This window comes from Garra rufa, chromosome 14, assembly GCF_049309525.1.
Source record: "Garra rufa chromosome 14, GarRuf1.0, whole genome shotgun sequence".
NCBI lineage: Eukaryota > Metazoa > Chordata > Actinopteri > Cypriniformes > Cyprinidae > Garra > Garra rufa.
The window spans coordinates 37,931,613-37,954,031 of NC_133374.1; the positions used below are offsets into that span (position 1 = coordinate 37,931,613).

Below are 22,419 nucleotides of genomic sequence, written 5' to 3' on the forward strand. Positions count from 1 at the left end.
ATCTCTTACCACACACTGCACACGTCTATGACGCGGCTCCAACACGGACACAGATGATCTTCACTCGAGTCAGTGCTTGTGTTTACATCAGCTGCAGCTCCGCGTGTGTTTCGACCCTCTATATCAATCAATCACATTTATTTATACAGTGCTTTTAACAATACAGGTTGTGTCAAAGCAACTTTACAGTATTAAATAGGACAATAGTGTCAATGGTGCAAAAGTTCCATGTTGCAGCAAAGTCAGATTTGCAAAGGACTCATCTGGTTCCTGTGGTCTTGCGCCAATGGCCATCTAGGTGAGGAGTTCTTTACTGATGATCCGTCTCTGGGGCTCATCTAGTTGATGTGGTCTCCGCTGACATTCAGGGCTGTAGAGATCGTCTCTAAGTGTTGATCCACCATCTGGGCTTGGTACGGACTGAATCTGATCTCAGAAAAAGAACACAACAGACTAATGTTAGCATAGATGCCATTCTTTTTTGATGCAACGAGTACATCAGTCTTATGGGAAGTGTTCCCAGTTCCGGTTGACCTAATTAATGCAGCCTAACAATCTTTTAACAGATTTTAACTTTTAACAGTGTTAAGTGTAGGCCAGGTTAAAGAGATGCCCTTATTCTAGATTCCGATGAAGCCTCTTTCCGATTGTTTGGGGCATCTGGAAAAAGGCTTGTCTGGAGAAGAAAAGGTGAGCGCTACCATCAGTCCTGTGTCATGCCAACAGTAAAGCATCCTGAGACCATTCATGTGTGGGGTTGCTTCTCATCCAAGGGAGTGGGCTCACTCACAATTTTGCCCCAAAACACAGCCATGAATAAAGAATGGTACCAAAACACCCTCCAACAGCAACTTCTTCCAACAATCCAACAACAGTTTGGTGAAGAACAATGCATTTTCCAGCACGATGGAGCACCGTGCCATAAGGCAAAAGTGATAACTAAGTGGCTCGGGGACCAAAACGTTGACATTTTGGGTCCATGGCCTGGAAACTCCCCAGATCTTAATCCCATTGAGAACTTGTGGTCAATCCTCAAGAGGCAGGTGGACAAACAAAAACCCACTAATTCTGACAAACTCCAAGAAGTGATTATGAAAGAATGGGTTGCTATCAGTCAGGATTTGGGCCAGAAGTTGATTGAGAGCATGCCCAGTCCAATTGCAGAGGTCCTGAAAAAGAAGGGCCAACACTGCAAATACTGACTCTTTGCATAAATGTCATGTAATTGTCGATAAAAGCCTTTGAAACGTATGAAGTGCTTGTAATTATATTTCAGTACATCACAGAAACAACTGAAACAAAGATCTAAAAGCAGTTGAGCAGCAAACTTTGTGAAAACTAATATTTGTGTCATTCTCAAAACGTTTGGCCACAACTGTAGATTGTTCCAGAGTTTAGGCGCTAAATAAGAAAAAGATCTGCCGCCCGCAGTTGATTTTGATATTCTAGGTATTCTCAAATTGCTAGAGTTTTGAGAACGCAGCGCACATGTGGGACTATAATGCGATAGGAGCTCGCTCAAGTACTGAGGAGCTGAACCATTGAGGGCTTTATAAGTAATTAGCAGGATTTTAAAATCTATACGATGTTTAATAGGGAGGCAGTGCAGTGTTGACAGAACCGGGCTAATATGGTCATACTTTCTGGTTCTAGTAAGAACTCTTGCTGCTGCAGTTTGGACCAACTGGAGCATGGGTCATAATTTCTATTTATTTTTGAGATGAAAAAATGTGGTTTTGCAAATGCTAGAAATGTGGCTTTCGAATGAAAAGGTTCCTAACTGAAGAAGAAAAATTGACAGAGCAGTCATCGAGTATTAGACAGTGTTTTAGGTTATTATATGCAGAGGTTTTAGGTCCAATAATTAACACTTCTGGGTTTTTTTTTTTCAGAATTTAGCAGTAAGATGTTACTCGTAATCCAGTTTTTTATATCAGCTATGCATTTTGTTAGTTTTTCAAATTGGTATGTTTCGCCGGGCCGTGAAGAAATATAAAGTTGAGTATAATCAGCATAACAGTGAAAGCTAACACCATGTTTCCTGATGATATCTCCCAAGGGTAACATATAAAGTGTAAAAAGTAATGGCCCTAGTACTGAGCCTTGAGGTACTCCATACTGCACTTGCGATTTAAATGATACCTCTTCATTTATTGCCACGATCTGATGGCGGTCAGACAAGTACGATTTGAACCATGCCAATGCACTTCCACAAATGCCAACATAATAAGTCTATTCAAAAGAATGTTGTGGTCAATACTGTCAAACGCAGCACTAAGTTCCAGTAGCACTAATAGAGAGATGCAACCACGATCGGTTGATAAATGCAGGTCATTTGTAACTCTAATAAGAACAGTCTCAGTACTATGATTTGGTCTAAATCCTGACTGGAAATCTTCACAGATACCATTTTTGCAGCATGGCTACCGGAGCAGTTTGCGGACAATTTAGTCAATGCTTGCGTTTATTCAAGCCGCCCTGTGGTTCGCTGAAGCATCCTAGAAGCGACTGTCCATGCTTCATCGCTAAAGTTAGGCGAATCCCCCTCGTCCCTCCCCATCCGCCAACGATTGTAATTTCCGTAGGCATGATATTCTAAAGGACCTCGTTGTGACCTCATAGCATCCGGAAAACAAACGCTGTAGTCCAAAGGAGCCATTTGTTGTAGTTCTTGAAAAGGGATTTTTTAAAAACGAAATATCTCCCTTTGGAGTGGACTTTGAGATTTGTAACTTTGTAGATGTTTTTTATGCCCAAACATATACACCACACACTGGCTAAAATTCAAAAAGTGAAAAAACATAACAGAGCCCCGTAAATCCACTCCATAACCTAAACAACTACCTTACTAATTATTAATAAGCAGCACATTGGGAGTTTGCCGAGGCAAAAGTCATAGTTATTAGTGAGAACTGGTCCTTAAACTAAAGCTGTATGTAAATTATAAGATCTTATTTGTAACAGTAAGACATGGAGACACCATTTTCTGAGAACGACCTGTGTTTATAAAGAACAATACATTTAATTTGAAATCTTTTACAGGAGACTGTGTACATCATATTGATGAAACCTCCAGAAAACCATCTAAAGGTATGTGGTGCATTGCTGTTCTGTTTTGTAGGCCCAAACTCAGAAACCAGTTGCTTTTTTTTTAATTCTTTAATTCCTTAAAGTTATAAAAAAAACTCAGGATATTTTCATGTTTTATTCTAAGACATAAAGTACATTAGGGTAATTCTTTTCTGTCTCTAGCCTTTGCAGAAATATTTCAATATTAATATTTATTGCTATTCAATATTCAATATCAATATTACTTCAAAAACACTTATTTTAAAATAAAAGAGTACGATATTTGAACACTTACGCCTTCTTGAGTCATCAGTGTGGTGAAATTAGTTTTTCCGATTAATTATATTGAATTCCAAGCACCAAAAAATAAAAAATCTGCTTGTCCCCACAGCCATATAGAAAAACAAATGTAGTTAAAAAAAATTATTTCCTTATGACTAAAGAAAGAAAGACATGAACATCTTGGATGACAAGGTTGTGAATAAATTATCTGTAAATTTTTGTTCTGAAAGTGAACTACCCCTTTCAAGGGAATTGTAAAAAAGTATAATACATGGATTAAACTACTTAATTTAGTGAGTATACTATACTTTCCCATTTTTATTTTAAAAGAAATATACTAATAGCACACTTGAATAAACTTTTTTGTAAGAGTGTTCATAGCCTACGATTAGATTTTTACTTCTGATGATTGTATTTAGACTTGTGTTGTGTTAAGATTATTATGATGCACAAAATATATAAAAACTTCTTGATCACTGAGTTTATTTTTAACTGGGTTTTTGTCAAGAGAACCAGAGTGATGTGAACTTATAGGTTTGTTTGTCTATTCATCACATTGTCAGAATATTTAGGAATGATGGCTATTTTGTGTTCTCGTCATCTACAGGCAAAAAGAGACACAGCAGCACATCAGAGGAAGAGCTCTGTCACAAACACATTAAGAAAGCTCGCGGCATCGATGAGCCCGGTAAGTTCATGACGGCTGTGATTCCCAATTACAGGATTTGTCCTGATTATATGTTGACTGGAATGCTGGTTTGTCCTCAGACTGTAATGCGACGTCCGCGGCTCCGGACCTGACGGACCAGCAGCTGATGCTGGTGGCCAAACGCATGGGGAAGGAGTGGAAGGTGGTGGCCATCAGCTGTCTGGGCCTCAGCAAACAGGATCTGGAGGAGCTGGAGGTCGCCGAGGAGAGCGTGACCATGCTCAAGTTCAACATGCTGGAGCGCTGGAGACGACGGCAGCCCAAGGGAAAAGCGGGAATTCAGGAACTCCACAAATGTTTGAAGGACAACGATGACGTGCCCAATGAGGTCATTGCTGTGCTGGACGGTGAGTTCTGTGCTGTGTTGTAGGAGGGATGCCCTGAGACGTCAGTGTGACTGATGAACAATGTGTCCTTCAACTAATACGCCCATATAGGTCATTGTCAAATCCCTGAAATATGACCCATTGGAGCATTTACTACATTTGCACCCCTATCATCAACAGGACCCTAGGGCTGCAACTAACGATTATTTCGATTAATCGATTAGTTGGTCGATTATGTTTTCGATTAATTGGCTTAAATACCCATTTTTTTATTTTATTGACAAAAATCAAAATATTCCACATCCTGCCCAATGTCCTTCTAACAAACATGCCAAGTGAATGTTATGAAAACAGTTCTTAATTTATTAGACCACCGGTCGTAATAAAGAGAAAAGACAAATATCTGAAGAAAAACACTATTTTTTTTCAAAGATAACCGCAATAATTATAGCATTAGAAATAGCCTACTGTTACTAAAAAGCTAATGCATATTGGAGGACTAACCAATACAGAAAGCTAAAAAATGATTTTGGTAATCACCAATACTGTTAATGTAGAGCAGCAGTGGCACAAACCTACATCATTTGTTAAACACCTTACATCATTTGTTTTATTAAATGTGTTAAACACTGCGTATAGTGAACAAAGTTTAAATCTCTACATTAAAAATGAAAAGAACAGGCTAATAGAGATAATAAAGACGAATGAAAACAAACTCAGTGTTCACCAACAGGTGAGAGGAATGTTCTGCAGGAACACGCATTTACTGATCAAAGTCACGTTTACTGTTATTTCTGTATATAAAAGGCAGCTATGAAGCGTCTGATGTTTATATATCAGATAATTACACGCTGTTATCCCTTTACAGTTCCTAACTTCCTACTCTTGTCTTTTAAACCTAAATTTAACATTCAGCGACAGATGTTTCAGCACTATTAATGTTTTTGCGCTGAGTATTGTCTCCCTCTCTGTGCTCCGGCTGTCTGACACTCATTCAGTAAAGATTTAAACTTAACACAGACTGTCAGGATGGACTTTTATGCAAAAATGGAAATGCTCATGTGAATTTTTGACATTTACAGAAAAGGATATGACCGTAAACTGAAAGTTTTCATGCTGAGGATGCAAACGGATCTGTCAAAGTGCCTCACAGGGCAAGCCATCACTCTATTAGTTTAAAATAAGGAATTCTGATGTTTTGAGCAGCTTGGATCACGTAACTCTCCTGCAGCATCTCATTCTGTTCCTCCACTATTTTTAGATTAATTTTGTCCATAGAAATGCGACATTCAGTGCTGTAATTTAACATGAGCCTCTGAAGTTGAACATGCACTGTGGGCGGATCCCATTAATCCATAATGAGAATCGTTGTCGATGATTTTTATTATCAATAATAGTCGATTTTATTGATTAGTTGTTGCAGCCCTACAGGACACTTTCAAATGAATGCATCGTACCCTTTTATCTCAATTGGTGGTACGATTTGCAGTCATGGGTTCGATCCCAGGGAACACACATGCTCAAAAAATGTATATGCACTCTAAATAACTTTTCAACACGTTTGCCAAATGCAGAAATGTAAATGTATTTTGCAAAATGGAAATAGGACAAATGGTGGGTAAGGTACCATGTAAAAAGTCCACGCATTGTATTTAAATGAACATACATTTGGGTTGGTCATGACAATCATGTCATTTCCCGATGACAGAGGTTACACCACACTGTCATTATTTTTACACCAGCTAGAAGGCGCTTAACTTTAAAACATAAATATAGATTGTGATAAGATGGTTGCAAAAGCTAGCTATAGGGTCATTTTTTGAAGAAGGACAATTTTCCATTTAAAACAGGCTTTTGAAGTGTTTCTTTTCTTAGTGGTTGACTGATATATTGCCAAGGCTGATATATCAGCCGATATTTGGCATTCTTTAAATTATTGGCATTGGCTGATAATTTACAGTGTTTACTTTTTGTTCATGTTGTTTTATTTGTGAGAAATGCTTAATTAGAATTAGAGAAACAAGTTGCCATCTAAATAAATCTCTTAATTTTACAGATTTGTTTTCATCAAATCAAAATTTTCTCTTATTTTTTCTTTCCTTTAGATTTTTCCTAAAATTTAATAAGCCTAATAAACATTCAAGTGTACGCAAAAAAAGCTTGCCATTAACGTGAATAATTTATTGATAAACTAGCGCTTTTCTTGTTTTCGGGTTTTATGAGCTGAACTCGTCATCTCCGCAGTAGTGTATGCATGTTTCATATGGATTACACAATCTGAGAATATTTGTTTTCTATTTAAATTGCTTTATTTGAAAGTAGACATTTCACTCTCTATAGATATGTTTTTCATGTCTGTAAGGCAAGTATACACAGAGTTTTGAAGTTCACAAAGACCAACACTAGTGGTTTTTTGACAGCCAATGCTAATATCTTAGAGAGCAGGGTGGCCGATTGCCGATATATATATATATATATATATATATATATATATATATAAATAATCCATATCAGTCTAGCACTGTTGTTTTTTCTTTGATGTGCTGTTGACGAGGCTGAAAAACAATGAGATGTCTGACATACACCAACAGATTAAAAGCAGCACAGGGATGCAGAAGTCCTTTAGGAAGACGCTTCTGTTGACTGTGTGACCATCAAACATGTGACCTGCAGTCATGTGATGCCTGTTTTTTTATATAATGCAAGACACTACAGTCAAAACCATTGCTTTTAAAGCATCCAAACATGTGTTTGTTGTATTGGATTTTATCCGATTACATCTGTAGATTACAACTCCAATCCATATCTTTGAACAGTTTCTTTCTCCACGTTTATTCCTGTCTATATTCTTAAGGCTTGTGCTCAGGGATTTGTTCGTTTATCATTCACAACGTGATTTATACAGTATGGTGAAATGTATTTGTTTATTATATATGTGTATATATCCTTTTTTTTTTTGTATTTTATCCAGTGATAAAAAAAGAAATCCAAAATCCCCTCTGGAAAACCCTTTAACTCTAATATGACGTTAAAATCAATGAGAATTTTGATTCTGGCTTAATCTCGTTTTAGGATTTCTGTTCTGGAATTTTTTGTAAATAATTGCATATGTAATTCCATATTATTTGTGCATCTTCTGTGCCATATGAACTTTTTAATGACACTTTGATATAGATTGAAAGTTAGGGGGGAATTTTGATTTCCTCTGTTAGATTTACATACAGTATATGGCAGTTTCATGACACATTCACACTCAAACATTTGTGTCTCATCTTTTTCCCAGAGATGCTTCAAAACAATTCAGCTACATGAACTCTCACGGCAGTCTGGAGTCTGTGGACGAAATTCTCAGCCGTCAGAACTCATTTTAACCACTGATAGAGAGCGATGAAGACCTCCTGACAGAGAAGGCCAGTCAGACTGAAATCTGGTGCTTTCAGGAAACATTTCAGGATAAACTGAGCTCTGTATACTTGATGCCCTTAGTGCAACTGTAGATTGCTACGTTTGGCATGTAGTGCGTGTGTTTGTACATTTTTACATACTGTACATTATTTGAATTTCTCTGTAAGGACTGTAAGTAGAGCTCGGTTTGTTTTGTTGAATTATGAGCCACGATCATCTGCATTTGTTTTTAAAGAACAGGCTTGATGTTTTGATCTCAGGTGCCGTCGTTGTCTGACGGTTAAGAACTGATGTTTTAATCACGTAACACCAGCAAATCATGATATTCATGCAGATATGAGCTCCATCATCACTGTTCATATGAACATCCACACAGCGCTGGTTGAGAATATTTCAGCTGTCATATGAAATGTTTTTTGGGTAAATCTGCACGTTTCAAACATGTATGATGTGCTGTCTCAGGGGACTCTGACCTTTCATTAAATGAATAAATCATGAAAATGGATGAAAATATAAATAGTGCGTCTCTTATTCAAGTCTTTAGGAGCCTAAAACCTGTTCGCCTCATAACCCTTACGAAAAAGAAGTTTACTCAAGTGTGCTATTAGTATACTTCTCTTAAACTAAAAATAGGAAAGTATACTTTGTCTACTTTTTATGGACTTCCCAGAAATATACTTCAAATGACATTTAAGTATACTTGGCTTATAATTAGAAAAGGTCTTATTTGAGCTCTACTTGTGCTCTGAGAATCTGTGTTTTCATTGTTATACTCTAGGGGCGCTATTACACATCTTCTGAACAGAATTTTCAAAACACAAGTGAAGAAGAAACCGAAACAACAGATGCTTCCACATGTAATCTAACACAATCATCAGACATAAAACAGCATCAAAACCATAGATATGGAAAACTGTGGAACGTTATGGAATAAAATGTCCACCCATGAAGAGGTAATAATGACTGTCAAGCTTTGGGCTGTTGATCAACTCCATCTACGTTTGATTATCATCAATAGTCTTTCAAATGTTATTTATTTTTTGTTTATGCAACTTACCCCCTACATTAAAGTATTTATTAAAACAAAGTTGTTTTGTTTACAAGCAGATCCCCAGTTCTTTCTTTTGATGTTTTTTTATGTTCAGATATTCATAGAACAAAATATTAATTAATAATTAATATGCGTTATAATAAGAGCCATATGCTCAGATAGTTCTGTGAACTTCTATAACCATCTTGTGTCGTATATATGGTTATTTATATGAATGGATGATGTATCAAGAGCTCCTGTAAAACCACAACAAATGCCTTGTGTTTGCACACAAAATTCTGATTCTAATACAGTACAGACCAAAAGTTTGGACACACCTTCCACAAACTTTTGGTCTGTACTGTATATTTTTCTGTTTATTAAAGTTTTTACTCTACATTTGTGCAGTTTTCAGTGGGTTAGTGATATTTTTTAAATATATATAAATTAATAAATATTTTTTAAATGGGTTTTTATACAAAAACGGCTTTTTTATGTAAAATTCACTTTATAAAAGAGCCACATTTCTAACTTTAATTCATGGGGATAACATGGATAATTTCACATGGTTTAGTGTAAGATTTTTGCCCATCTTTTGGAAAATCCAGTTTTAAAAGTAAAAAAAAAATACTTTTACCAGTAGGTTTGCTATTTGACCACCTGAAAGATATTTTTTCGCAAGTTTTTTCAGTCGAATTCATATCTACAGTACAGACCAAAAGTTTGGACACACCTGAATGTATATATATATTTAAGCCATTAACCATCAAATTGTGGGTCAAACTGACCTGTGAACATCATAATCATAATCAACATTTAGCATGCACACATACAACTTTGCAGGCATGTTCATAACCCTAAATGTGAAACTGTCACAAAACCAGTTAACCAGGCCTATAGTTTAAGGACTAGTAGGCAGACCGGTGTACACTGTGCAGTGCTCACTTGCTAAGCTAGTATTCACCTGTGGATTTAGTGTAGTACCTTGAGGACTGAAAACTCAGCTGAGTGCCATTTTCTCTTTGTCTTTTGTTCACGGCCCCAAATATTGCGAGCTGATATTGTGATATTTGATCATTTTGATCATTTCAATATATATAGCCCTAAGAGACAGTTTGCCCCCTGTTCTGAAGTGAAAAGTGTTGATCCAGATAAAAAAAGAAAAATTCGATTCTTGTAAGATCATTGCTTTATATATAGTTGGGTTTCATCCACACATACACAAAATACATCTTTGTTACACAAACATTTTAATAAATAGTCAATAAATAGTGTATTACATGCACATAAATAAATAGTTTCTGAGAAGAAATAAATAGTTTGAGTGACATAAACATGGCTCTAGCTTATGTGTGACCGAGAGGCTGTGGTTTGAGCCGCTGTCAGCCGTGATTTGATGTGCTCGTGTGAAGGTGGACAGTAGTGAATGACATCATTTCCTGTGCTCTCCGGAGCCGATGTAGCCCAGCGCCCGGTTCACGGTGATGGCCCGGATGTGGAAGCCCTTCAGCGTTTTGCACAGCGACAGACGGTCATCGAAAGACGATCCGCTCCAGATGCGCCACTGCACACACATTACAGAACATGAGCGGATGCCAGATGTGCAGATATGAGTGAGTGTGAGACAGATGAGGAAAACTCACCTGAGGAAACGCTCCATCCGCAGACTCACACTTCTCATTCAAACACTGCAACAGCAAACACAATATGGCATTTAGCTGAGTTTTCAGTCCTCAAGGTACTACACTAAATCCACAGGTGAATACTAGCTTAGCAAGTGAGCACTGCACAGTGTACACCGGTCTGCCTACTAGTCCTTAAACTATAGGCCTGGTTAACTGGTTTTGTGACAGTTTCACATTTAGGGTTATGAACATGCCTGCAAAGTTGTATGTGTGCATGCTAAATGTTGATTATGATTATGATGTTCACAGGTCAGTTTGACCCACAATTTGATGGTTAATGGCTTAAATATATATATACATTCAGGTGTGTCCAAACTTTTGGTCTGTACTGTAGATATGAATTCGACTGAAAAAACTTGCGAAAAAATATCTTTCAGGTGGTCAAATAGCAAACCTACTGGTAAAAGTATTTTTTTTTTACTTTTAAAACTGGATTTTCCAAAAGATGGGCAAAAATCTTACACTAAACCATGTGAAATTATCCATGTTATCCCCATGAATTAAAGTTAGAAATGTGGGTCTTTTATAAAGTGAATTTTACATTAAAAAAATCAGTTTTTGTATTAAAACCCATTTAAAAAATATTTATTAATTTATATATGTTTAAAAAACATCACTAACCCACTGAAAACTGCACAAATGTAGAGTAAAAACTTTCATAAACAGAAAAATATACAGTACAGACCAAAAGTTTGGACACACCTTCTCATTCATTTGAAGGATCTTCTAGACTAAAAATGATTGTCTTGTTTTCAGAAAAGTCCAAATGAAGTGCGCTTTTGCTCGAAACAAGCTAAATAATCAGCCAATGGGGTAAGAAAAGTCTTTTTTCTGTTTGAAATAACTTTTTTCCCCATCGGCAGATTATTTTGGCTTGCTCTAAGCAAAAACTTCATTTTGACTTGTTTTTTCTGAAAACAAGACACTTTTTACTCATTTAGAAAATCCTTCTTGATTTAAGGCTTTTTAGAAATTTTGTCTGGAAACAAGACCAAAAATCTAAGTAAGAAAATCCTTTTTTTGCAGTGTATATTTCAGATTTGCTCCAGTCCTAATATTGTGTGTCTGTTTAGACTGCATCAGACTGATAATCAGAGATTCTTACATTCATCAGGGCTTTGGTGGCCGTCTTCACTGGACTCAGGTCAGTCTCGCTGGGCTTGTAGGAGCTCAGCATCTCATCGTAATAGCGCAGATCAGCTCTGATGTTCCTCAGACACTCCGTCTGTGAAAAGCACACAAACGTTAGACAGAGCACATCAGCGGAGCACAACCAGACTGATATTAAACTCGCTCACCTCGCTGAAAGATGAGCCTCTGTGGCTGGAGCAGGAGTTCTGAAATCACACACAGTCACACAGTTCATGATACTCTACATCAGCTTTGTATCTGTTATGATTGTGTATAAATGATCTGTCGTTGGTTGGCAGGTAATGTTAAACTGAACTCCATTCAGTCTATCAGATGTGATGTGTCAGACTCACTTCCTCAGAGCTGCTGGGCTGACAGACAGACGCTGTGTGAGTGTGAGGAATCATCTGAGCCTCCAGATCAGTGCAGTTAAAGCCAGCGAACAGATCCCTGTGCTGCATCTTCCCCTGCTGCGCTCCAACACCACAACAGAAGACATTAACCATCGGTGCATCAACACAAACATCACAAACATTCACATTATAATTCATGAGTCATGCTTACTACTGCTCAAACATGCTTCAGATCAAATGTTTTCATGTATGTGACCCTGGAGCACAAAACCAGTCGCTGAACCCAGTGTCTTCATCCCACAATAGTGACTGTAAAAAAAAGGTTTCATTTCTAAAGCTCTAAAAACCTTACTGACTGATGTTTCAGGGGCACTTTCTACAAATATGGGAAGAAAGAGGGTTTCAATTAAATATGTGCAGTTTCACATGGTTAGGGCGAATCGTCACATGACCAGAGCAGATTATTTCCCGTTTGCACCTTGAGAAGATGATGACTGCATCAAAGCTCCAAAACAAAAAGCTAGTAAAGGATGTTAATGTAAAGATATGACCGTGACTTTTGGTACACAGTATCTCTAAGGTGTCTAGTATTAATAAATGAATTTGCATATATTCAGTTTTGTTGAGTGTGGTCATAGGAGGAGTAAACATGTTGACGGTCACAGTAGTGACTGGTGGGATATAACATAATATAATATAATATAATGTAATGTAATGTAATATATAATATAAATCCAGTTGCAGTTGTTAGTGAAAATTACACTAAAATGTTACAATGACAAAATATTGCACTAAATTAAAAATTCTAATGTTACAAAAAATGTGATGTTATATTTGACAAAAAAAGTAACAATTTTGAAATATGCTGATGGTTGGTTTTTTCACACAGTTTTCCAAAAACAATTCAAAAATAGTTATTGCTTATTTCAAAGGGTTACTAATGACACGTCCTTTGGATATTTTCATGTCTGGCAAAAATGTGGGATTAAACAGGTTAAGTAGCGCGGGTGTATTTGTAGCAATAGCCAAAAATACATTGTATGGGTCAAAATGATCAATTTCTCTTTTATGCCAAAAATCATTAGGATATTAACTAAAGATCATGTTCCAAGATGATATTTTGTAAATTTCAACTTAATTTGTGATTAGTATTATGCATTGCTAAGAACTTCATTGGAACAACTTTAAAGGTGAATTTCTCAATATTTCGATTTTTTTTACACCCTCAGTTTCCAGATTTTCAAATAGTTGTGTCTAAATATTGTCCTATCCTAACAAACCATATGTATTCATTTCAATTTCAGAAAAGTAACCCCTATGACTGGTTTTGTGGTCCAGGGTATATATATATATATATATATATATATATATATATATATATATATATATATATATATATATAACATAAAAATATAATAATAATAATTATTATTATTAATTTTAAATTGTTGTACAGTAATCAAATACTGTTGTTGTAAAATCCCTTTAATTAACCAACAGAAGGCAATTCCTTAATGACATCATCATCATCATCATCATCATCATCCTCCTCCAGCAGTGACATCATCGTGGAGAGACAGCAGCAGCAGCACAAACACTGATGGATCACTGATGGCTCTGATCAGTTCTGGGATGTTTGAGATCAGTTTGATAATATGAATAATTCAGGAAATGGTCAAAAACTGAAGTGGTTTGTATGAACAGCTTGTTAATTTTCCAGTCACTCTGTAAATAACCCTGCTGTAGTTGCAAAGCTGACGTGTCTCAATTTGACCAGAGCAGAGTTCAGCCACAGAAACACTTCAGATCACATTCAGATTCAGATTTTAAAGCCAGTAGTTTAGCTGCTGCATGACAGGAATAATCCAGGTAAGAAAATATATTACACACTACACTGCTTTTCTCACTTACATTTTTGTCTTATTTTCAGCCAAAATATCTAAAAGTTCTTAAATCAAAAAGGATTTTCTAGACAAGTTAAAATTATTATTGTTATTTTAAATGCTTTAAAAATGTTTTCAAATTTTTTTTAAGCTTTTAAAAATCTATTTTGCCCTACATATGTTTAAATCTAAGAAAATACGTTCCAATATGTTCAGTTTTGAAGAAAAAATAAAACTGTGATGTGTGAACATTGTGAAAGTATGTTCTTTGATGATTTTGATTCCAATGTTCATTTCTCAGTGGTGTGATCTCTAGTAGATGTTTTGATTTCTAGTTGGTTGTTCCACTGATTTAGCCTTAATGTAGGCCACTGGAACATTGGAAATGTGCTTTTTTTTGGCCCATGAAATACATTTAGTTTCAATCTTTTTACCAAAATATATTTCAAATTTCTGGCCAAAATATATTTTACATTTATATTAAATATATGCTATAAATGGTTTGTTAGGAAAGGACAATATTAGACTGAGATGTTTTAATCTGAGGGAGAAAATCGCCTTTAAAGTTTTCAAATGAAGTTCTCAGCAATGCACATTACTCAAATCAAAAATTAAGTTCTGATACATTTACAGTAGGAAATTTACAAAATATCTTCATGGAACATTATTTAATATGCTAATGATTTTTGGCATAAAAGAAAAATCATTTTGACCCATACAATGTATTTTTGGCTGGTGCTACTGTAAGGTTTTGTGCTCCAGGGTCACATATTTAGTTTCAACCTTCATATACCAAAATGTAGTTTTAACCTCAATTTTGAACATATATTTTGCATTAGATGCTGTTTGTGAGAGCGCTGTACCTTTTCCATGATGTGTGAGAGACTGGAGAGCAGAGATCTGCCATCAGTGCTGCATTCACACCGCTGTGTGTTTGGAGGGACTGGAGAGCCCACCGCAAGACTCACAAATACACACAACACAGCGCCTGCATGTCACACACACACACACACACACACACACACACACACACACACACACACACACACACACACACACACCGTCAGTTATACAGCTCACATCTGCATCACTTCAAATATACTGCAGTAAATCAGATTCATCATGCTAACTTTTAACACTTGCAATCATTCAAATACATTGATAAAAATGAAGCTATCTGCTGTAATGTCTCTGTTTCATGTAGTAGCAAGTGTGAATATTGAGAATATTCTGAAGTGTTACTCACAGATCTTCATGATGAGTGTCGTCGCTCAGACTCAGATTGAGTGTTTGCTGGAGTATGAGTGAGATGGGCTTTATACTCATGATGGGGGAATCCCTCACACTGTCAATCACAGTTAATGTCTACACACTCACACACACACACACAGTGTTTTTCTTTTGGTTTGCTGTAGCACTGAAACTGGAATAAACAGACTGATGTGAGCATGCGTTCATCACAGTGACCTCAGCAAACAACTGCACCACCGGCTCCTGCTTTCACTTCATTCAGACTCCAATCACAACCGCAAATCACACTTTCAGTACTTTCAATGAATAACTGGAAAACAATTGGAGGTGCCACTACAATGCAAATCTGAAATATGAATGTAGTTATTTCTGTCGTTATTCTTCAAATCTGATTATATGAATATTTCCACTCCATCACACAATTATCTGACTAATATGTTTACAGCGCTGATGCCAGAAACCCTCATATACGTATACGCTCTCAAATAGAATGTGATACATGAATTCATCTTGATCTGTAGGAGTTGACAAAAACCCATCAAACATGATTCATTTTCAAAATGGAAAAAAGTAGACAGATTAAAGAAATGGCACTAATGAAACGACTTCATGCCATTTCTGGAAATGACTGTCACTCAAATATATTTGATGCCAATTTTGGATTTAAAAAAAAATGAAGAGTTTAATAGCAAAGACCAGCGCTTGTGTTTAATCCTATTCTAAAGCATACGTTATGAAGCAAAGCTTGTTTGTGCCACAAGATAAAAAAGTAAATACAAAGTTCATTGTTACTTTAAATCTCAATTTTTTTCAGATTTTATATCTTCTGACTTTTCTACTCAGATTTGTGAAATAAATAAATGGCTAATGTAGTATAACAAAAAGTTTCAAGTGAGTTTTTACTTAGAACAAGCACAATAATCTGCCAATTAGGTAAGAAAATTAATCTTGTTTTCTGTTTGAAATAATATTTTTTTTTCTTACCCCATTGGCAGATTGTTTTGCTTGTTCTAAGCAAAAACTCACTTCTGAAAACAAAAAAAAAAAATCGTTTTTACTCATCTAGAAAATCCTTCTTGTTTAGAATTTGCAGATATTTTGGCTGGAAACAAGACAAAATATCGAAGTAAGAAAACTCTTTTCAGAGTTTATAGCTTCTGATTTTTTACTCAGAATTGTGTGTAAAAAATAAAATGTGCTTTTCTTAGATTTTTTGTCTTGTTTGTCCAGTCAAAATATCTAAAAGTTCTTAAAGCAAGAAGTTAAAATTATTCTTTTTTTTTCAGAAAAAATAAGATAAACAAGTGAGTTTTTGCTTGAAACATGCTAAATAATCTGCCAAAAAGATTTTTTGCTTGTTCTAAGAAAAAAACTCACTTAATTTTGACTTGTTTTGACTCTTTCTGAACAAAAAAATAAAAATAATAATAATAATTTTTACTTGTCTAGAAAATGAAACCTTCTTGATTTAAGATTTTTTTTTTTTATATTTTGGCTGGAAACAAGACAAAACATCTAATTAAGAAAGGTTTGCAGTGTTTATATCACAATTCTCTTTTCAGAGTTTATATCTTCTTACTTTTCTACTCAGAATTGTGAGAAAAAAAATATCTAAAAGTTCTTATATCAAGGATTTTCTAGACAAGTAAAAACTGTCTTGTTTTCAGAAAAAATAAATAAAAATGAAGTGAGTTTTTGCTTGAAACAAGTTTTTTTTTTTTTTTTTTTGCTTACCCCATTGGCAAATTATTTTGCTTTGTTCTAAGCAAAAACTCACTTCATTTTGACTTATACAAAAAATATTAAAAAGTAAAAATTACTGTCTATTTTGGTTGGAAACAAGACAACAAATCTAAGTAAGAAAAGCATTTTTTTGTGGTTAATAAAGTTGAGTAAACGGATTCTTTATTCAGGTTTCAAAAGAATTTAAAAAATCTCTTTCTTAAGCATAATCAGTTTTTTTATTTGTTTTCCCATAAAACAACATCTAAACAGCCTTAAAACAAGATTTGCTTGTGAAGCTAAAGATGTTGCATAAGATATTGACTCGTTTTCAGAGAATATATTATTAAGGCTTTAAGTCTCACACTGCAAAAAATGCTTTTTTTCTCTTGTTTCCAGCCCAAATATCTACAAATTCTTTAATCAAGAAGGATTTTCAAGACAAGTAGAAATGATTGCCTTGTTTTCAGAAAAAGTCAAAATGAAGTGAGTTTTTGCTTAGAACAAGCTAAATTATCTGCCAATGGGGTAAGAAAAAAAATCTTATTTCAAGCAGACAAGGTTTTATTTTTCTTACCCCGTTGGCAGATTATTTTGCTTGTTTCAAGCAAAAACTCACTAAAGTTTGACTTTGAATCTTCATTTTAAAATTCGTAGATATTTTGTCCGGAAACAAGGCATTTTTTGCAGTGTTTTAGTTTGTTATTTTGTCCACAAGAGACGATCCGGAACGCCACGGTCTATGAAACAAAGTTTTATTTTTCTGATTTTATACATATCTGTACATAAGCATCTCCCTCAAATAAAGAATCTGAATACAATAGAATGAAAATGATATGAACACACTTATTCAGATGACTCGTGTCAGAATCAACATTCACAAAATGTTGAAGACCAATCGCAGTGAACGTTACCAAAAGCTACAAGTCGACTACAAGGCAGGCATGTTTCCTCTCGAGCACCTTGTTTTTAAATACTGTCCAACTCAAACATTCAACAGGTACTTGTTCGGTGTGGCGTCGTCTTCTTCTTCTCTTCTAACTGGAGGTGTTTTACGCCGGTTTATGTTGGGACAGTTCTAGTTTAGTGGCAAACGTAAAGGAGCGAGACGGATGGATGAGGAAGCGGAGCCGATCGCAGTATCCGGGACGTCCTGGAGGAAGCTCTGATCCTGGATTCTCAGCCCACGTTTAGTATGTGAGGACGTGAGCGATCAGCAGTTATGAACCACAGAAGCAAAGGAAAGGTGTCTGTCTATACTGATGGTGAGGAGGGCGTGCGGCTTCATTTGGACAGCGTCTTCTCCGTCAGGTGTTTCTGCTGACTCTGAGCGTGCCTGAAGAACACAAAACACACAAAAAACATTATGATCATGCTTTATTTACACACTAGACAGTCAACTAACTCTACTAGACTCTTATAGTCACTTATAGGAATAGTGTTGGCAGATATTAAGCAAACAGTCTACTAATACTCCAATGCAGTGTTGCTTACTCTAAAATGTCTAAAAATTCTTAAATCAAGAAGGATTTTCTAGATGAGTAAAAATAAGTATTGTCTTAAGCAAAAAAATCTTATTTCAAAAAGTAAACACGATTATTTTTCTTACTCCATTGGCAGATTATTATGGTTGTTTCAAGCAGAAACGCACTTAATTTTGACTTGTTTTTTTTTTCTAAAAACGAGAATTTTTACTCGTCTAGAAAATTCTTCTTGATTTAAGAATTTTTAGATATTTGGGCTGGAAACAAGACAACAAATCCAAGTAAGAAAAGCATTTTTTGCAGTGTGGTGTAATTAGATTACTGTGCATTTTACTCTCTCCAAAAAGTATTTAATTACTTACTACTAATTACTTTCTAAATCCCTTAATGATACAAGGATAGACATGAAACAGCTACTTAGATAGAACACTTTAGATTAGTGTCTGATTCTCATTATTAACGATTAATTAAAAAACTGTTTTTTCATGCACCTGACAAGTTTGAGATTTTGGGCTTTTTGGATTTTCATAAAGTGTTTTTTTCAGACTAGTGGAAAGAAAACATCCAAAAGACACTGTTAAGTCTTTCTTTTATAGCACTTTATCTATTTGTGTCAATAGATTTCAATTACAATACAGATTTTTAAAGGCCAAGAGTTTTTTTCTCCTACACTGAGCCATAAATCTCCACTTCAGTAGCACTTACACACACCACACTTTACATTTGTATTCCTGTCTATATCCTGAAGGTTTTTACAGAGGGATTTGTTCATATTTAATTTGCTTGATTTTATACATCTCTGTATAAAGTTCGAAGTTTTTTTCTGAGTTATGGAGTGGCAAAATGAGATACCCAAAATCCCCTCTGTAAAAACATTTGACTCTAATATGTAAAACAATTTTAACAAGAATTTTGAAACTGACTTCATCCAGTGTTTCGATTTTTGTACTAGAAATGTATGCAAATTAGTACATATTTCATTAAATAATGCCTCATTTACATATTTAAACCTAACAATTTAGAAAACTTGTAATACAAAAAATGCAGTTATCAATGTAATCAACTGGGTAAGTAATATGATAACTACTAGTTCATTTTTTTTACCCTATTCACCTGCAGTGTCTCGCCTTAATTAAACTATTAACTATGACTTTTGCCTCCATATACTCCTAATTACTGCTTATTAACATTTGGTAAAGTAATAGTTAAGTTTAAGAATTGGGTAGGATTAAATATTTAGAATAAGGTCTTGCAGAATGAGACATTAATATGTGCTTTTTAAGTAATAATAACCAGCCAATATCCCAGAAATATTCATACTCGAGAATTGGGCACTAAAGTGTTAGCAATATTCTTATTAACTCACCAAAGTATTTAAAGTGAGAAGGGCACATACAAAGCATGCATTGTAAGGTTAGACTTTACATTTTGATGTTAAATCCACTGTTGTATTGTATGTAAGTGTTCTACAGTCTATACATAGTATTAAGTACAATTGCATTAGAAGGGACTACTTTATTACAGTTGTAGAAATTTTAGTACATCAAGTTAAATGAAAAAGAGAAATGCTGCCTTGGAAAGTGGCTCAAATCATGAAAATGTTGGTAACACCGTGTTTGTAACATGATTTTAGACATTCTACTAACTATAAGTAACTGTTTAACCATTAGCAGTCATTAGATCAGTGTTGGGTAAAACTAGTTACATATTAATTCACTACTGTAATTAATTACTTTTCCAGTGAAAAAGTAAAGTAAAGGATTACTCTTATTTTTCCTTAATACTGTGTATAGACTGTAGAACACTTACTGTACATCCAATACAACAGTGGATTTAACATCAACATTTTAAGTCTAACCTTACAATGCATGCGTTGTATGTGCCCTTCTCACTTTAAATACTTTGGTGAGTTAATAAGAATAATGATAACACTCCAGTGCCCAATTCTTAGGCATGAATATTTCTGGGATAAGAAGAAAAGATAGAGAAAATAGATATAGTACACTAAGATCAGTCTGAAGAGCTGGAATGAGTTTGGTGGTTTAGCTTGAAAGCTCTAGGAGTAGCGTTCAGAAACTTAGTCTAAGAAGAATAAAAAGCTTAAGTAGCAGATCAGTAGGTTGGCTTTCTCAAGACAACCTAACAAGCAGCCAATATGTTAGCAATTTACATTGTAATAAGCAACTAGTTAAAAGTGTGAATTGGTCCTACTATACTACTTATAACTGTTACCACAATTTTACATTTAACATATAAGCAGACATTGTAAAACTAAAATCTAATTCAAAATATTAACACAACCTACAATAGTATGTCAATGAAACTGATATGACACATATGTTATTATTCATCCACTAGCTCCAGTGTGAACTACTTCAAGTTTTCTGTAGGGGAATTTGTGCTTTACTGCAGTATTACTCATTTTTTTGTACTTTTACTCCACTGCTTTTTGTCAGATCATTGCGTTTGGAGTTTTTCCCACTTGTTTTGACAGGATGATGTAAAGCGTGAGCCGTTCACCTGGTCAAGTCCTCGATGTCCACCAGCATGGCGTCCTGCTCCATCTGAAGCTCGTCTCTCATCAGCAGCAGCTGCACCAGCTCCTCATTCAGACCTGAACACAAACACACACTCATGAGCGCCACAGAACACACGCAGACTCTGGACTGAACGTTTATGTGAATAAGAGACACACGAGCGCGCCGGACCTTCGATCTGTGAGTGCAGGTCATTGACGATGACCTGCAGCTGTCCCAGCGTCATGTCTCTGAGATCTGTGGGCTTCAGACTCCTCTTCATCAGACACTCGCTGATGTGCGGCATGTGAGGAAGCTGTGGACAAACACACATGATCAGAACAAGCACACGAATCGTGTCCGGGATGATAAACAGTCTGAACCAGTCATAAGGGTCATTTTTTAAAATTGAAATAGCTGAAAAAATAAGCTTGCCATTGATGTATGGTTTGTTAGAATAGGGCAATATTTGGCTGAGATACAACTATTTGAAAATCTGAAATCTGAGGAGGCAAAAAAACCTAAATATTGAGAAAAGTGCCTTTAAACTTTGTCCAAATGAAGTTCTTAGCAATGCATATTACTAATCAAAAATTACGTTTTAATATATTTACGGTACGGGAATGTACTAAATATCCTCATTAAACATGATCTTTACTTAATATCCTAATGATTTTTGGCATAAAGGAAAAATCAACCATTTTAACCCAAACAATGTATTGTTGGCTATTGCTACAAATATACCTGTGCTACTTAAGACTGGTTTTGTGCTCCAGGGTCACATATATCAAATGTATTTGTATAGTGCTTTTCTGAATACATTTGGTTTCAAACACTGTAAAAAACAATTTGCAGAGTCAACTTAAAATAATTTGTTACCTGGCTGCCTTAAAATTTTAAGTTCAGTCAACTCAAAAAAGTTTAGTCAATTTTTAGTAAATTTTAGTATTTTTTTTGTACATTTTTAAGGCAGCTAGGTAACTTGCCCAGCTTTTAAGTTTAACAAACCAATTTTTTGTTAAGTCAACTCAAATATCAAAGTTGTCAGTTAGTACAACTTAACATTTCAAGACGACTAAACTTATTTGTGTTGACTGAACTTAAAATCTTAAGGCAGCAGGGTAACAAATTATTTTAAGTTGACTAAACAATTTTTTTTACAGTGAAATGTGACAACTTAGATATTTGAGTTGATTCAACTTACATTTTTAAGGCAGCTAGGTAACTTGCCCAGCTTTTAAGTTTAACAAACCAATTTTTTTGTTAAGTCAACTCAAATATCGAAGTTGTCACTTAGTACAACTTAACATTTCAAGTCGACTAAACTTATTTGTGTTGACTGAACTTAAAATCTTAAGGCAGCAGGGTAACAAATTATTTTAAGTTGACTAAACAATTTTTTTTACAGTGAAATGTGACAACTTAGATATTTGAGTTGATTCAACTTACATTTTTAAGGCAGCTGGGTAACTTGCCCAGCTTTTAAGTTTAACAAACCAATTTTTTTGTTAAGTCAACTCAAATATCGAAGTTGTCACTTAGTACAACTTAACATTTCAAGTCGACTAAACTT

General features: G+C 35.1%; 3 protein-coding genes across 6 annotated transcripts in view; 1 reads left to right on the top strand and 2 right to left on the bottom strand.

Annotated features, from left to right (window-relative positions):
* LOC141285181 (NACHT, LRR and PYD domains-containing protein 1a) overlaps positions 1-8,285 on the top strand; it is a 44,505-nt gene extending 36,220 nt beyond the window's left edge. For both annotated transcript variants that reach the window (XM_073818227.1, XM_073818228.1), the window contains exons 12-15: positions 3,043-3,090; positions 3,959-4,039; positions 4,120-4,407; positions 7,670-8,285. In XM_073818227.1, the coding sequence (XP_073674328.1) occupies positions 3,043-3,090; positions 3,959-4,039; positions 4,120-4,407; positions 7,670-7,698 (446 nt within the window). In that variant the 3' untranslated portion in view covers positions 7,699-8,285. The remainder of the gene's footprint in view (positions 1-3,042; positions 3,091-3,958; positions 4,040-4,119; positions 4,408-7,669) is intronic.
* Positions 8,286-10,019: 1,734 nt separating this feature from the next.
* il12a (interleukin 12a) lies at positions 10,020-13,557 on the bottom strand. The gene is made up of 6 exons (XM_073817404.1): positions 13,485-13,557; positions 11,991-12,112; positions 11,805-11,843; positions 11,612-11,731; positions 10,465-10,509; positions 10,020-10,385 (listed from the first exon to the last, which is right to left on the bottom strand). Exons 1-6 carry the CDS (start codon positions 13,555-13,557, stop codon positions 10,254-10,256), a joined length of 531 nt encoding a protein of 176 aa, XP_073673505.1. The 3' UTR covers positions 10,020-10,253.
* A 4,028-nt stretch (positions 13,558-17,585) lies between these two features.
* schip1 (schwannomin interacting protein 1) overlaps positions 17,586-22,419 on the bottom strand; it is a 229,231-nt gene continuing 224,397 nt past the window's right edge. For all 3 annotated transcript variants that reach the window (XM_073817460.1, XM_073817461.1, XM_073817462.1), the window contains 3 exons: positions 21,039-21,162; positions 20,851-20,944; positions 17,586-18,182 (listed from right to left, as the gene is read on the bottom strand). In XM_073817460.1, the coding sequence (XP_073673561.1) occupies positions 18,131-18,182; positions 20,851-20,944; positions 21,039-21,162 (270 nt within the window). In that variant the 3' untranslated portion in view covers positions 17,586-18,130. The remainder of the gene's footprint in view (positions 18,183-20,850; positions 20,945-21,038; positions 21,163-22,419) is intronic.

Coding starts and splice junctions, on each gene's coding strand:
- il12a (XM_073817404.1), bottom strand. CDS start 13,557: ATGATGTCACTGCTGGAGGAGGATGATGATGATGATGATGATGATGAT. Junction 11,844..11,990: donor AGCCCAGCAGCTCTGAGGAA/GTGAGTCTGACA, acceptor GTGTGATTTCAG/AACTCCTGCTCCAGCCACAG. Junction 11,732..11,804: donor GAGGCTCATCTTTCAGCGAG/GTGAGCGAGTTT, acceptor TGCTTTTCACAG/ACGGAGTGTCTGAGGAACAT.